General features: G+C 40.0%; 1 protein-coding gene across 1 annotated transcript in view; it reads left to right on the top strand.

The window, feature by feature from the left end:
- The window catches only part of CCDC6 (coiled-coil domain containing 6), a 109,142-nt gene that overhangs the window by 62,590 nt on the left and 33,865 nt on the right, over window positions 1-12,687 (top strand). Inside the window, exon 3 of the mRNA XM_019731822.3 lies at window positions 5,875-6,003. Coding sequence (XP_019587381.2) covers window positions 5,875-6,003 — 129 coding nt within the window. The remainder of the gene's footprint in view (window positions 1-5,874; window positions 6,004-12,687) is intronic.

Raw genomic sequence — 12,687 nt, 5'->3', positions numbered from 1 at the left:
ATCACAGACTTAATAGCATGGGTGACTGAAAACACAAGTCCAGTTAGCAGAAGTTAGACAAAAAGAATGCAAAATCAAAACTAATGTTTAGAAATAAATCCATAGGCAGGAAAATTTATTTTAAGAAAAAGATGCAAGGAAGCACATACCTTAAGAATCAGGAGAGTGATTACCTCTAACAGATACGGGGCTATGATCAGGAAGGGACACACGGGGCTTTGGAGAAGCTGACAGTGTTATATTTCTTGATACGGGCGATGGTCACCTGAGAGTACTATATATGAGTATTTACACTAATGGGATCCTTATACTTCCGTACTTGTTTTGCTCATTCTGAGGCGTAATCCAGGGGGAAGCAGTGTACAGGAAGTGAGGATATTACCATTTACTCAGTCAGTATTTGCATAGATAAGTCTTTTCTAGATGCTCTTGAGTAAGTCCTGGTCACTGTTCTTTGTAGTGCGTGCACTCCTGTAAAGGTGATTGAGAATGGACCCCGGTGTGTGAGGGTCTCAGCGCACATCAGGGCAGGGGCGACAGCTTTGACGCTGGAGACCTAGGTTTTAACCCTGGATCTACCCCTTACCAGCTGTGTGACTGGGCAAGTTACTTTACCTCTCTAAGCTGTGATTTCATCCTTTGTAAAATGTGGACGATAATATCTACCAAAAAGAATGGTGATTAAGTATAATGATGTACATAAAGGTCTTGGTACGTAATAACTAGTGCCTTGACGCGTTCACTGCTTTTCCAAGTAACTAATAGAAAGGCTGTGAAAAACACCGTAACCTTGACATTAACATGCAGACCAAGCCCCATGTGCTTGTCACAGCATACAGGAGGAGGGGCATCCCCTATGCTGAGGGCATGTGCGAAGGCGAGCCCTCCCCCAGTTTCAGTAAGTTGGAGGGATTCAGGGACTCGAGGCAGAGGGCACAGTGTGGCCAGGGGGATGGATGGTGGCAGGAAGTGAGCTGCAGCTTGTGTTAGAGTGGGTCAGTATGAGTAGCAGAGCTTGCAGTCTGTCAGCCCCTGGACCAGTGTGGTCTCCAGAAGTGTTTGGCCAGCGTGGTGGGTTCCATTTCCAAAACTTACAGGCTTTCCCTGTAACCGGGGTTGCTGCCACTCCCTGTGCTTAGATCCATCCATTCTTTATTTGCTAGATGCCTGGACCCTGAAGACATTTGTGTTGACCAGCCTTAGACTGTCACTTGGACTGAGTGTGCAAATGGCACGCTGAAAACGTGGGAAGCTTGCATAGGGACTGGGAGGCAGAGGGACATGAACAATATGCTAACGGGCTTGGACTTAGTCTGCGAGGCATCGGCAGTCATTGAAGGGTTTTGAGCAGGGTGTTGAAGCAATAGGGTTTGTCAGCTAGGATGACCTACACTAGACCTGGGGAGATCGGTTAGGAGGGGGCTTTGACAGTGGCCCAGTGAAGAGGAATGACAGACCTGCACTAGACTGCGGGCTCTGAGCACAGAAAGAAGAGGGTGTGTTTGACAGCTGTTAAGCACGCTGACTTCACGCCATTTGGTAACTGATGAGCTGTGAGGTGTTGGCTGAGAATAATGGTACCGGTAAGAAGAAGAGAGGAGGTGGGAAGAAGTGTGGGCCCACAAGGCATTTAGTGGTGACTTAGTGCGTTTGAGGCGGGAGGCTGCCTTTGCTCAGGCTGCTCAGTGGAAAAACTGAAAAGTTGGGTTTTGAGAGATCGTTTTGAACTTTTTTCCAAAGCTCATTTTAATACTATTATAATTGTTGTCAATCCGGTGACTTAATGTAGTTTTGTCCTGTATGGCCTTTATTTGGTCCAATGCAGACAACTGTAGTCCTTGGAAGGTGTCAGTAAACCAGGGGTGTAGGTTGCAGGACTGTGGTTAACACACAGAGAAATATCAGTGTTGACTAGTGAAAAGAGGGGTGGGAGTATCTCAAGTTTATTTTCAAGTTAAATTGGGAAAGCTGGGTCCTGAGGCTGGTGGCCGGAAGGCTTGCCTCACTTGGCATGGGCTGCGTTGCCAACAGCCCAGACTCACACCCGTCACCCAGGCTGGGATCTGGCACGCCCACTGCATGCTGGCCTGGCTCAACAGCCAACCTACATGTGTGCGTGTGGGGATTCTCTCAGGTGAACGGTTTTCATTGCTTCTACCTGTTAGAATGTTGCCCAAAATAAAAATCACGTAGTGAAGAGTTCTTGAGTCTCTTATATAAAAGAGGAGTGGGTCACTGAAAGGGCTCCAGAAGCCTTAGTAAATTGTAAGGAAGACAATGATTGTTGATAATTGAATGATGCTTAGGTATAGCGTGTTTTAGCTCAAATTCATGTTGTCCTCGTATTTTTTTTTTTAATGGGTTTTGGGGCTCCACATGTAATTGGTGGATCCAATAAGAAAATGCTCAAGTTTTAGTCCTCAGAGTTCTACAGGTTTATAGTTGTATTTTTGCTTATGGCTTTTTCAGTTATGTTAATACATATTCCTGCTGAATCCTAAGAAACAAAGCTTTATTTATGTAATCCTAATTCCAATGGACATGTATAGTACTGCCGTGGATCTTTATATAATGTGATTTCAGTTCCACAGGGTTTTCTTTTTTGTTAATGTTAACAATACATTGCACAAATAAGAGTTTTAAGACTATTCTATAATCTTTGAGATTCACTTTATAAAAAGTATAGTTACAGAGAATTCTGATTTTGAAAACTTTAAGCATTTTGCTTCAGACATATTTAAGGCAAACACATGAGTTTTATTTCAAACACAGTAATGGAATTTGCCGGACAACTTACTTCTTAGTTTGAATTAGAAAAAAAAAAATAGTTCCAGTTCAGGATGTCTGACCTTGGAAGATGTAAAATTGCTCATAAAGCATTAAGACCTTTGATTAGAAGTTTAAAATTATGCATTGAGTTTTATGCCCGTATTGAAGATGCTACTCAGAGATGAGATGAAAGTGAAGTTTATTTCTGATAGTCAGTCGTGGGCCAGCCTAAACCAGGTTTCCTTCTAGGGTTTTTGGTGATGGGGTCATGAGCTACTGCGTAAAATACGTGGATTCAGGGTATTGGTTTAAGCCCTGTTGGACCAAATGGCTTGGATTTACAGGGTATTTATTTAGAACACAAATAACTTCTGAATTTTTCTCAGGCAAACTGTTATGAGGCAAACTCTGTGGTTATTAGTTCCTCAAGACCCCTTGCCCTGCTCGGCCCCGTTCTTGTTTATCTTAATTTGTCTCATGATTTTTTTTGATGAGGGGTGGGGGGATGTTGTTTCTGTTTTTCTCTCTGTTTCTCTTTTTATTGCTGGATTCTTTGTTCCCAGGAAGAAGTGTATTGTCTGTTTCTAAGTGTTCTACTCAGAAACTTTATGTCCTGCTTCTAAATTCATTTCACCTGAGAGATGGCATATTCAGCTGTCTTTTGGGGATGATGAAAATGGTTAATCTTTGGAAAACAGAGTTAGATCTCAGGATGACTTGCTATTTTCCAAATGAGTTAGAGACCTTACTTGAGTTTTGGTAACAACAGCTTTACTGTCAAATTTTCTTTAGGGTATAGCTCTTGAAAGGATAAAAACCTCTTCAAATTGAGAGCTTTGATAGATTTTCTTGATAGATATTGACAGTATTAGAGCATTTGTCTCAATATGACTATTTTCCTGTAAGCCAATAAGGACCTGCCCTTTTCTCAGATTAACATTCTCTGACAAATGCTGCTTGGTGGGGAAGAGATTTTTCAGTGTTAGATTGCATCCTTTAATTTACTTCAATACAGAAAAATAATGCTAAAAATAATAAATAAAGAGGAAAGGGGGGAGTTCTTTCACATAAAAATGACAGCAATTAAAAACATTGGAGGAAAATAGAGCTACTATTTAAAAAACTTTATGCAAGTGGTTTAAAGGTTGTAAGACTGGAGTTCATTTTTCTAAAACCAATAGATACCATTTAAGTTTAGTGTTGATCAACTATTTTAGGGCAGGGGTGAACCGTAGAGTTCACCTACCATTAGCATAGTATCCAAAGATGGAAGACACATAGCAAATGTTTATAGACTAAAACTTTAGGTGAATATGTACGTGTTTTGCTATTTTTTCCTCGTAAGTCGTATTTTTCCCATTTGGGTCTTTTGTGTTTGTAATGCCAGGAATTCTTCTTTTTCTCTGTCCATTCTTTTTAGTTCTTTTAATTACTGCTTGATCTTGAGTTTTAAAGAGCTTGTTAAAAATAGACTTGTCACGGTAAGCACCTCCTCACATCTGCTTTTTTCTGCGTCCCTGCAAGGTTGACCAGCTTTTTTTTTGGAGTTGCACATCAAAAACAGTTGGAGAAAAAACAGCATCTGTTTAGTCAACATTTCCAGTGTTAGAAGACAATGTCAGATTTTAAACTTTTTTTGTTTGTTTTTTTTAAATCAGATATGTGCTTTCAGAGCAGTAAATGTGTCAGATGTGGAGAGGGTTAGGTAGTGATTTTGAGTTTGGTCAGGCCCTGATGAGTTCTCTGTTGCCCATCATACCATATGCAGAGTTTGCAAAAAGACATAGATAGCATCCCCTGGGTGAGCCTCCAAGGGTCATTATTTTCTGTTTAATCATTTGACTTTCTAAACGCCAAGGGTGCACTGGACATTAGTGGTGTAGGCTGGAGTCCATCCCTCTTAGGTTTGCTCAGGATCCAGTGGGAGAACACAGGTTTGGGGTTCAGAGCAGGTTGTGGGTCTCAAGCTCTGCTGCTTTCCAGCTGAATTGCCTAGATCTAGTAACCAATTTTGTTAGAATAAAATGTTAGATCATGCCTCCCTAACACATGTGAAGAGCCTGTTAAATAGCATCTGCCTGAAGCAATGGTTTTGAAGGTAAAACTAGGCAGCGCTGTCAATTTAAACCAAATAAAACAGGGTGTGCTTCATTGTTTTAATAACTTTTATGCAATCTCTCCTTGGTTCTGGAAGTATTAGCCCCCGTCTGTATTGTTTCTTCTAGTCCCTGCTCTGGATCAGCAAAAAAAACCCCAATGGAGATGTTGCAGACAATGCATAATTATTAATGAAAACCCTGCTTGTTGTGGGTCTACTGGATTTCTTTTATTCCCTTTTGGTTTTAAAGGTTGGAGTAAAATTTTTTTTTTTTTTTTTAATATTCTCTTGCAGTGGCACCATAATCTTTTAATTGCATAAATAAGAGGATTCCCCCTTGGTTTTTAGAAAAGATACAGAAAGTGTGATGTACCATCTCCTTATAGGAAGATGACGAATTGTACTGTTTTTTGCTGAAGCATGCTTGCTAGTACATTGGGAAATAGCATTCGGAATAATTTACTAAATATTTTTTGTCTTTGTAACATCTCTTCCCTCTCTACACACATTATATAAATCTGAGTAAACTGTAATTCATTTAATAAAAACTGACAGTACAATGTTTCTTTTTTATTAATTTTTATGCCTATGGTATAAAATTTAAAAAAGTACCAAAGGATGTTTTATGTAGAAAAGTAAGTTTCCTCCCTTCATTCCCTAGCCTCCCAATTCCTCTCTACAGACAACTATTTACATTTTTAAAAATGGAAATCTGTGTTTAATCATGGTTTAATACTCTTATGTATTTGCCCTATCATTTCTCGGCCTTTTGGCTAAGATCAAGTGCCTGTGTATTTGCACTATAATTTTTGGTTATAAGTTAGGGAACCACTTAGGAACAGGTTACTAAGTATACATTTGAATATATGAGCAGAAATGAGTAATCTAATTTTTGCGATGATGTCTCTTACTGTAATCAGCTTTTCGGAGCCATTGTTTCCGTGACTTTTGAGTGTCTTGATTTCCACGTCTGTGTTTTGTTTTGTTTGTTTTTTTCCATTTTCCAGTTGCAGCATGAGAAAGCTGAATTAGAACAGCATCTCGAGCAGGAGCAGGAATTCCAGGTCAACAAACTGATGAAGAAAATTAAAAAACTGGAGAATGATACCATTTCTAAACAGCTTACATTAGAGCAGGTAAGAATCTGTAGCTCTCGCTACACATTGTTTTCCCTCATAACAACTGTTCTTTCAAGCTTTAAGATGCCCTGAGGAATATAAGTGAAAAATGTTTTTCAGCTTTTCCTTCCCACAGTGGAGACTTCATTTCTGAAGTAAGCTTTGACAGGTCTGGTAGCACCTGCTCACTCTCTCACACACTTTCTCTTTTTTTAACCGCAATTAATAAACTTTCAGGAGATATGTTGTGTTGTACTGATTTATAGGCAGGAAATGTTAGGTTCCTTTTGCAAAGGGGGGAAGAATGTGTTTTTAACCGCAGGATAGTTTCTGTGAAAGTTCCTGAGACAGTGTTGCTATGGAACTAAAACTTCTCTTTCAAGGGTTCTTCAGAACGCACAATAGCATTTTTCTTTTTTGAATTATTAGCAACCTCATGTGAACCTATCTTCCCCCAACTAGATTTATTGATATAGGTATGGAGTTAGAGACTTGGTAGCACACCCAATTCAGCCTTGGGTGTGACCTTGAAATAACTTCTCAACTAGTTGTATGACTTTGAAATAACTTAATTAACTTCTTTGAGCCCAAGTTTTCCATTTTTAAACAGAGGACACACTAAAATCAGGAATGGTAAATTTAAAAAGGTACAAAAGGTAGAAAGTAACAGTGCACAATCCATTTGTCTATTGCCCTTGGCAAACATTGGTATTCGGTCACAGTTCTTGCTGTGGGACTTCAGACTGGTCCTTATACTCCGACACCTGGACAGTGGGCAGCCACGATCAGTCCATTCAGGTTGGTGTGTCAGGCAAAAGTATCAGTTAATCCCTCGCAAAGATTCCCCCGAATGCTTTTTCCCCACTCTAGTGTCCTGAAATTTTATTTTCCCTAAGATCAATTACAAGAGGCTGACCACAGTGTCGTGTATTTTTCTGTGTATCTGTGCTGACTGGTTCTTAAATCACCCTCAGAATTGTTACAGCATCATCATTGTACCTGAGAATGAAATGGCTATGGGAATGTGAGATTTGAGAAGAAGTTCGGGTTTATTTTAAACTGATCTATTTGGCTTTTGTTTTTTGTGTTATTCTTATACCGACCTATATGTCGAAGGGAGGAATGTTAATTGGGTTTTCCAAAACTACGAATAATGCCCCTAAAAAATCTTCTCTATCCCTTCTAGCTAAAAGAAAACAAAATGTTCCATTTCCAAGGGTTGACTATTGTATACATATCCAGAGTCATCTGTTCTTACCATTTATCTTCAGAATTCAAATGCAATATTATCTAAAGACTCCTCTTTCCTTCGCAGTTTAAAAGCATTTTGTGTCCAAGTTCACCTGTTTTTAATTCCTAGGATAGTCATTAGCCAGTTCTGTCAAGGTAAAGCTTTGGAACATTTTTGTTTAAGTCCTTGACACATTAAGTACTTGTTACTGGTGCTTGTTAATCAAGAATTAACCAAATGAAATTCTCACAGTCGTTGGTATTGTGAGAAATCCCATTGGTCTTGGCCTTGACAGTGATAGTCAGTGATTTAAACAGCTTCACTCTTGTATTTGTTCACAGGCCCCTAAGGAGAGATTGGTACTCAGGCTGTGACCCCCAGGGTTTAGCTGTGGCCACAGGTGGAGGTAGTGATCTAGTGCCAGAGAGAGAAGGGCAGTCTAATCTGCATTCCCTGAGAGGGTGGCTTGCTGCACCCTCCAAGAATCTTTGGGGTCTGTAGTAACTGAACCTCTTTAAAATGAGGTCCAAGGCATACATTCTCTCCAAGTTAAGGACTAAGTGCATTTTCAGGTTTATTTCAAACCTCAAGAGTAAAGAAGTGGATTTCCACAATGGAGTACATGCTGTGCTTAGCCCTAGACTAGAAATAAACTTCAGATCTGGGATATCAAGTCCATATTTTAATTAAGACGGAGAAATTTAACGTCATCATAAAACTTTCCCCCTTTGTTTTGGATATATCCAGGATGATTAAATGTTGGAGATTTTACTCTGTATTTTGTTTAGCTATGAATAATTTTAATCAGCCTTTAGGGGAAATGTTTTTTTTTTCCTCTAGTAGAAATAAATTTCTTCTGTGTTTCCATGGATGTGATCTCTTGTGGTCATCTCTTGGGATTATCATCTGTATTATGTACTCTATGTCATAGTTTATACTATATAATGTATCCTATACTGTAAATTATTATCAGAAGAGCAGAGGCATGTGCTACACTGTGCTTTATAGTGATTTCTATGTAGCACATGCCTTTGCTTTTCTAGCTGACAAATTAAAATTACCAGCTGTTTGAAGGCAGTTGTCCATTGTGTCTTGTGCCCTGCCTCTGCATTGTTGGAAGAGTTTAAATGTGGATTTGGATGGGTGACTGGAGAGTGGTCATTTGTATTTTGGAAGCTAGTACAGTGTAGTGTTCAGGGCCTGGGCACTGTACTTGAAAGGAACCAGATGTGGACCTGTTTCCTCTGCTTAATATCTTAGTTCACTTTTTAAAAATTGATGACAGCTTTATTGAGATATGCTTCACAGAGCATACAAATCACCCATTTAAAATGTACAAAGATTTTTAGTATATTCAGAGTTGTGTAACCAACCGCAATCAATTATTGAACATTTTCATCACCTCAAAAAGAAACCCTGTACCCTTTAGCTGTCACTCAGTCCCCTCTCCCCCTTAAGCAAGAAACAGTCTACTTTCTGTCTATATATTTGCCCATTCTGGATACTTAATATAAATGGAATCGTGGTCTTTTGTGATGGACTTCTTTCACTTAGTATATTTTTATCCATGTCGTAGCATGTGTCAGTACTTAGTTCCTTTTCCTGGCCAAATGATGTTTCACTGTGTGGCCATAACACATTTTTGTTTATCCATTCATCATTTGATAGACATTTGGGGTGTTTCAGCCATAAAGTTATTACGAATAATTCTGCTATGAATATTGGCATACAATTTTTTGTGTGTTCATCTGTTTTCATTTTTCTTGGGTATATACCTAGAAGTGGAATTGCTGGGTTACGTGATAACTCTGTGTTTACCTTCTACAGGGATTGCTAGACTGTTTTCCAAAATGGCTGCACCATATTGATTCTAGCCATCCTGGTGAATGTGAAGTCAGTTTTGTTTTTTTCCTGATGGCTAATGATGTCGAGCATCTTTTCAGGTGCTTGTTGGCTGTTTATTTGTATATGTTCTTTGGAAAAATATCTATTCACGGTCTTTTTATTATTGAATTGTCAGAGTTCCTTATATATTCTAGGTACAAGTCCCTTATCAGATATATCATTGGCAAATGTTTTCTCCTATTCTGTGTATTCACTTTCTTGATGAAGTCCTTTGAAGCACAGAAGTTTTTAATTCTGGTGAAATCCTATTTATCTGTTTTTTTCTATTGTTGCTTGTGCTTTTGGTGTCATTAGAATCCATGGCCAAATCTAAGATCATGTATCCCTGTTTTCTTCTAAGAGGTCTATACTTTTAGGTCTTTGATCTATTTTGAGTTAACGTTCATATATGGTATGAGATAGGGATCCAAATTCATTATTTTGCATGTGGGACTCCAGTTGTCCCAGTCAGTTCATTTTTGAGCCTCAGTTTCCTTATCTGTAAAATAGCAATGATAGCGAGCTTGTGATAGATATGGTCACTGGGAGAAAGTGTAAGGTGATTCTTATAATGCCTGCTACTCAAGCACTCACATGAGGTAGGTGCTGCTACTAATTTTAAAATAATCCATGTTGTGAACCAAATGGGTTGAGCCTACAGAAGGGATATTGGAAGGCCTTCTGTCGGGGTATTGTGTTGACCATAACGTGTTTCTTTTGAAGGTATAGCTTGGGTTGTAATGGTGTTTAAGTGGGGACCCTGCTAATTACCTGTAAAGCAGAACTTAACTGGATTTGAGGCTCAGTCTTGGACTTTTTTTTTCTTTTCTCTCCAAAGCCAGCCCCAGTGAATTCACGTGTCCTCATTGTAAGTTTCTCTCTCCAAAAGTCAGGACTTCAGCATGGGCACTTTAATTGGTCAAATAGCATTTATTCTTCTAGTAGATCTAGAATCTGGGATCCTTTCCTTCTTCAAATAAGGAATGTTAACAGCTTGATCATCGAGGTCTCTGGGCTATAAATGGTTCTGCTCTCTCGATGTTTTGCAATATATGAACTTGTAGCATTTTGAGAGCCAGAAAGCCATGCTGTAGGAAACACTTCTTTTGTCCCCAGCCCCTGGTGGGGACAGGAGACAGTGGAAAAATCATGATGAAATCCAGAGGTGGGGGTATCAGAGAGGTCCTTCCAGGATTTGGGACAACAGCCACTTGCTGTCCCATTTCCTCTCCCCCCAGAGGAGGGGGTGTGATGTAACTTAGTGCGACTTGCTGCTGGGTGATAGAGCAATTTGACCTGTAAGCGGCCTAACCTGCTCACACTGCTTTTTCAGAAACGGAAACCCAGAGAGAGAACAAGAGGCTTTCTTCAAGTTACCCAGCTAATAAGTTCGTAGTCATTTATTTGAGTGACCCTTTTGGCATTTCATTCAACATCCTGAATGCTTAACTCCGAAAGACAATTTATAAGCAGATGTACAAAAGCGTGTTCAGATTGATGTAAAATTACGAACTCTGCAGCACTAGTAGTACGGTGTTTCCCCGAAAATAAGACCGGGTCTTACATTAATTTTTGCTCCAAAAGACGCATTAGGGCTTATGTTCAGGGGATGTCATCCTGAAAAATCATGCTGGGGCTTATTTTCCGGTTAGGTCTTATTTTCGAGGAAACACGGTATTAGTCTGATGAACTGGATTAGTCCAGTCAACGTGACTTTAGTGCTGTTAGAGGCTCTTGGTAACAAACAGTGGTGGCCACTGCCTGTAAACCCTGTTTGAAGACTTTTTGTTCAAATGTGTGTTCACTGTTAGTCGTCAGTCTTTTATTTGGTAGTCACATTTTCTTAGGTAACAACACTTAGAACTTGGAATATTCTCTGAGTGTCAAGAAATATTCATCTGAATGATTCCTGCCAATTAGGCGTTTCCTTACTTCTCTGGAGAAGGATAACTAGCATTTAAAAGGCACACATTATTTATTAAGTGAAGTTCAGCTCAGCAGAGAGGAGGTCCTTTGGTACTCCTGGTTCAGAATGTTATCTTGCAGGAAAGAAGACAACAGCAGCCATAAACAGGTAGAGTGGATACTCAACCATTATTAGGTAGTGCAGTAGGAAAATGCTGGAGTAAATTAGTGGAAAATTAGTCATGTGATTCAGCTCACGCCTATCTAATGAACGGGGTTGCCTGCCGTGTCTTTGAGATATCTGAGTATTTTCCAGTGTCGCTGGCCCAGTGGTTTTCTCAGTTCTTCCTGGAATTTGGGGTGTATTTTCTTATCCAACGTGTTCTTTCCTCCCAAAGCACAGATACCCATATCTAATGGTTGGATTTAGAATTGGAGTGGTTATTTTTCATTCATTAGCATCCATTTGTAACAGCAGTATTTCAGTCTGTGTAGTTTAGGGACACTCTTCCCTTCCAATCTCCTTTGCATTCGAATAAGCTGTGTGACCTCTGTTGTGAAACAGACATCATATCTAACGTGTAGGTTTGTTGGGAGGGTTAATCTCCCATCCTGCCTCTCTTCACATTCCATGCATAGTGAAGTTCGTTCATCCCTCTGAGGCAGAATTATTCCAGCGTGGACTGCACAGCAAGAAATAAGTTTGCATGGTAACCCAGCGCATTGATGTTTTTGTAACTGTACTATGACTGGGACACCTTTCATCAAACAAGCTTACATGCTTTGCAGAGATTTTCTATTCAATCCTATTTCATTTTTAGCAAAGTGTAGGTCACAACTGACTCAACTAATTTCACAATTCAGTAATGGGTCGTGACCTGCAGTTTGAAAAAGATGCTCTGAAGTTCCCAGCGCTTTCCTGCCGGTCTCTGTGGGTCTGTTTCCTCTGCCTGGACCTCTTTCTCCCTCCCCTTTCCCATCCTTGTTCATCTTACTGACTTCCCTTTTTCAGTCACTTAGGGGATTGTGCTGTGAAGTATTTCTCCATACTGTTCAGTCCTCCGCTTATCTCACTTGGTACACAAATACCAACTAGCAAACAATTAAACAAATTCTTTCTTCCATATAAATTCCCCGTAAGGTAAAGGAGGGAAGGCCCAATATTGACCTCGCCACCGTATCCCTGGTCACTTACATCTTGTAAGCTCTCCAAAACTTGTACCTGCTGCCATTGATAGTGAAAGATTCCACCTAATGCCTGTGGTAAATGGCATTGTATTATTAGAGACGGTAAATGACATATTATACAAGTATTCAGGAAAATGTGCGTGCATATTATTTGAGCCTCACATGTCTCACTACCTTCCTTGTCCTGGATATCCGCCTGTTTAATTTACGAATATGTGTGCTCCTCTGTCTCCTGTGACCCTACCACTTTGGCTTTCTCTTTGTCCGTGCTGCGGCCAGTATACTTGTATGGCAAACATCCTACATTTATTCAACACACCTTTATTCTGTGCCTGCCGTCTGCCGCAACCTCTGCTAAGAAAGGCCCCTGGCCTCATGGAACCAGGTCCCAGGAGGCCAGTGGACCCATGGACAGTGATTCGGGGTGCTGTGTGTAGTGCTGTGATGGTGGGGACAGCATAACTACTCAGCACCCCTCCCCTGCCACCATACCA

Source organism: Rhinolophus sinicus, chromosome 15, assembly GCF_057876585.1.
Source record: "Rhinolophus sinicus isolate RSI-liver-muscle chromosome 15, RSI-T2T, whole genome shotgun sequence".
NCBI lineage: Eukaryota > Metazoa > Chordata > Mammalia > Chiroptera > Rhinolophidae > Rhinolophus > Rhinolophus sinicus.
Note: the sequence above shows the minus strand (reverse complement) of the source record. Positions and strands in the feature narration are given on the sequence as shown.